Genomic DNA, 3,855 nt, shown 5'->3' on the forward strand with positions numbered 1-3,855 from the left:
AACTCCCTAGATTAACCGGCTGGGAAATGAAATATATCTGCATTCCTTATAAAATTCTTCAAACCAATGGGTGGAAGTTGTACTTCCATGGACCTGACATTGGAAGGTAGTCATCAAGCCACACGTAGCACAGAGAGAGAGAGTATCCAACTCATTATATGATCTTGCTGCTGGGAAAGTGACCCTGTGTATCACTTTTGTTTGTTTAGTTCTTTCATTCATTCATGGGATGTGGGCATTGCTATCGAGACTTACACTTATTGCCCATCCTTAATTTCCCTTTAGACTGACTGTCATGCTAGGGCCAATTCAGAGGGCAGCTAAGAGTCAATCACATTATCATAGGTCTGGTATCACCTGTAGGCCAGGCCAGGTAAGGATGGCAGTTTTCTTCCCTGAAGGAAAGTGAACCAAATGGGTTTCGATGATAATCAATGGTTGCACAGAAACCTTTAGGCTAGCTTTTTGATTCCAGTTTTTAAAATTTACTTCAAATGTCACCATTTCCCATGATGGGATTAGAACCGATCTCTCAGGGCATCCGCCTGGGGTTCTGGATACTTGTCCCTTTCTTGTTTTGCACGTACAGACTTAAGGTAATAGAAATCAAAAGAAGAGCCAGTCAGGAAAGATTTGAGATATTGAGTTGGCAATAAATTTATTTAATCTGTGGCCTTGTCAATTGTCTGCAGAAATATTAGGCTTAGGATGGAGAATCATAGAATCTGTACACTGTGGAAGCAGGCCATTCAGCCCATTGAGTCCACACTGACCCTCCGAAGAGCATCCAACCCATATCCACCCCACTACCCTATCCCTGTAACCCTATGTTGTCCATGGCTAACCCACCTGGCCTGCATATCCCTGGACGCTATGGGCAATTTAGCATGCTCAATCTACCTGACCATCTTTGGACTGTGGGAGGAAACTTACACAGACACAGGGAGAATGTAAAAACTCCACACAAACAGTCACCCAAGGATGGAATCCAACCCGGATCTCTGGCACTGTGAGGCAGCAGTGCTGTCCACAGTCTAGGTTGGTCTTAGTAGACCTTAGTAGGTCTTTGCAGGTAGCAGAACGTCTAAGTAAACAGCAAAACAAGTGGCTGTGCATGTAAATGCAGGACACATTGGTATCCAGTTTGATATCCAGGTTCTTCTTTACAAATTGGAATGTGTATGGCCAAATTGAGAGCTTTAATCCATGCTATTGGGGTAAGGGACCACATTGGGAGAATTCTGCTCCCAGATTCATCAAGTGACAAAATCACAGCTTCCCCTTTTGGTGAAACCTTCAAGTAAAAGTAATTTCCAAAAAGGAAGCACAGAAAAACCAGGCAATGGTGTACAAATACAGAACCTTCAAAATTCAAAAACGTTCAACATATATGAGTGAAGTGTAAATCCATGACTGTCACACAAATATGTAAATCAAAAGTGGTGAAGCTGAACACATGGAGAAAAAATGGTGCAAGATTGAAGCATAAGAATGTTTCCCTGAGCCAAAGATGTGAAGATTTGGCTCCTGTTCCCATTCCTGAACACCATCCAATAGCCTCCAATGGAGGGCAAAGTGTGTTAACTCTTTCATAGGATGTATTTCCCTGGAGACAGCCACCCTCCATTTCCTCACCTGGACAATTAAATCAGGTAGACATCTCAGGTGGGTCTGATCTAGTCCTCATCAACCAAATGCAGGATTTCCCCATGTGTCTCGTGCAATTAAATGCATTAAGACTGCAATCATCGGTGTCATACAGCCAAATATAGCAGCCAATTTGTACAAATGAACTTCCTGCAAGCACTAAAGGTGATAATTGACCAGTTAATCCATGTATGATGGTTTAGTTGAGTTTCATAGGATCTTTTATATCCATAGGATCTTTTATATCCACCAGGCCAAGTAAATAGAGTATTGGTTTAGCACCATCAACAATGTAACACTCTTGCTATACTGCCTGAAGTGTCATCCATCCCAGATGAGATGCTTAAGTGCTAGAGTGGAGCATGAAGTCAGAATCCTCAGAGACTGAGCCAGGTTGTCACACATAGACCTAGAGATTGCTCTGTTTAGATAGTGTTCAGAAAACTAAATATCTAACAGAGAGGCAGGGGACATGTGCACCTTTCAGCAAAAAATGCAGCAACTTTTGGTAAGGACAAACCAGGGATGATTTTTACCCTTCACCAAATTAGGGTTTAAGCCTGGCAACCGTTTAAGATCTGTTTCTGTGAAACTGGTTTGGGGAACATTCTGCAATTGCTTGCTCAACCATTAGGATGTGCATCTATCATTTTCTATTAGATTTGCTAATCACGAAGTGTGATCACCACTATTAATCAATTTGGTAAACAATTGCATTCCTAAATACTTTTGTTTATATGGATTATTGATGCGACATGTGTCTGTCAATATATAGGGCTCGTTAGAAGGTAGACACAGACCTGAACTGAACAACTCCAGTGTGTTTCTTGGAGTAGTTTCCAAATTGTAATCTTACCTAACAGCTTTTAACATTAGTGAGAATTCAATAAGAAGACTCCCCTCGAAGCCTTACCATTTGCCATCTTCTTATCCACTCTCTAAAACATACATGAACTCTCAATAGGATAGCTTTCGAAATCCTAAAAATAGATCTCCTACTCACTGTACACTGTTTTACAGAAAACTAGTAATTCCTGCATGTCCAATATTTGTTCAACCATTTACTTTCACTTGGTTGTAAATGAATCACTAAAACCACAGTCAAGACTCCAAAACACCACATAAAAATTTCAGACAGAATTAGGATTTTCAAAATAAATGATGGAACTTGCCTCAATTTGATTTATCCAAAAAAAAAGGTGGTAACTGTAAAAAGGCTGAACATTTTCAAATAAACCTTTTCCCTTCAATAAACCATGGTGTACTTTTAAATGTTTCTGTGTGTACTGTCATCGTGATTTCCATGTAAATGGCATCAGAAATCTATCACAGAACTGTAATTATTAACACCATACCTTCCCCTGCTTGTCCATCCCCCAACCTCTCTCCCTCCCTCTCCACTAACTCAGAATAATTGTTTCTCTTACCTGTTTGGGCTGAAATACAGAGGAAAACTGCCAGTGTCAGAAGACTAAGTTGTCGGAGTCCCATCTTGTACATAATTCTCTCTTTTATTAAGACAGATCTTCTTCTGAGCTTTAGAACGAAAATGCAGCAAACTCCAGTAGATCCTTGAAAAGCTAAATTGCTAAGCAGTTTCTCAACTGAAACCCTGACAAACTTTGCAAACGGTCTGCAAGAAAACAAGGAGCAGCCCCAACTACCAGACTCCTATATATTTGGATTGGAAATTCTGCAGAGAGAGGCACAGTAACGGTTTGGAGTGGAGAGGATTGGGTGTGGATCAGGGTGTGGGAGGTGGGGGAGGAGGAGGCAGGGGTTTGGAATGATGTCAGAGTCAGGATAAGTTTGAGACTTACTCAGTCTGCACCCACTTTAAACAGCATGAACCAGTGCCAACAATCAAGATCTTTCATCTAAAAGTATTCCAGCTCTTTGAGATATATTTAGTGAGCAGTTCAGTGGGGGATGGCGGAGAAATGAATAGCTGTATGATTTGTTGTTGGAGAAAGAACAACTTGATGGCTGTAATAAAAACATTTTTAGATTATTGATTATAATTCTTTTATTATGCCAAATTATCCACGCCAAATCATAAATGTTTGTCCCCTGTCTCATTAATATTGTTCCCTTTCAATTACCTCCTCTGAAAGTTTCAGCTCAGGTACCTGATGCTATCCTGAGCCAACGCAAATTACATTTTTTTTATTCATTTACAGGATGTGGGCATCGGTAATTAGGCCAGCA

At 40.6% G+C, this 3,855-nt stretch overlaps 1 protein-coding gene across 1 annotated transcript in view; it reads right to left on the minus strand.

The window, feature by feature from the left end:
• The window catches only part of LOC109937638 (podoplanin), a 28,351-nt gene extending 24,933 nt beyond the window's left edge, over positions 1-3,418 (minus strand). The window contains exon 1 of the mRNA XM_020536139.2: positions 3,075-3,418. Within this exon, the coding sequence (XP_020391728.1) occupies positions 3,075-3,147 (73 nt within the window). The 5' untranslated portion in view covers positions 3,148-3,418. The remainder of the gene's footprint in view (positions 1-3,074) is intronic.
• Between the last annotated feature and the right edge of the window lie 437 nt (positions 3,419-3,855).

Source organism: Rhincodon typus, chromosome 31, assembly GCF_021869965.1.
Source record: "Rhincodon typus isolate 14 chromosome 31, sRhiTyp1.1, whole genome shotgun sequence".
Taxonomy (NCBI): domain Eukaryota; kingdom Metazoa; phylum Chordata; class Chondrichthyes; order Orectolobiformes; family Rhincodontidae; genus Rhincodon; species Rhincodon typus.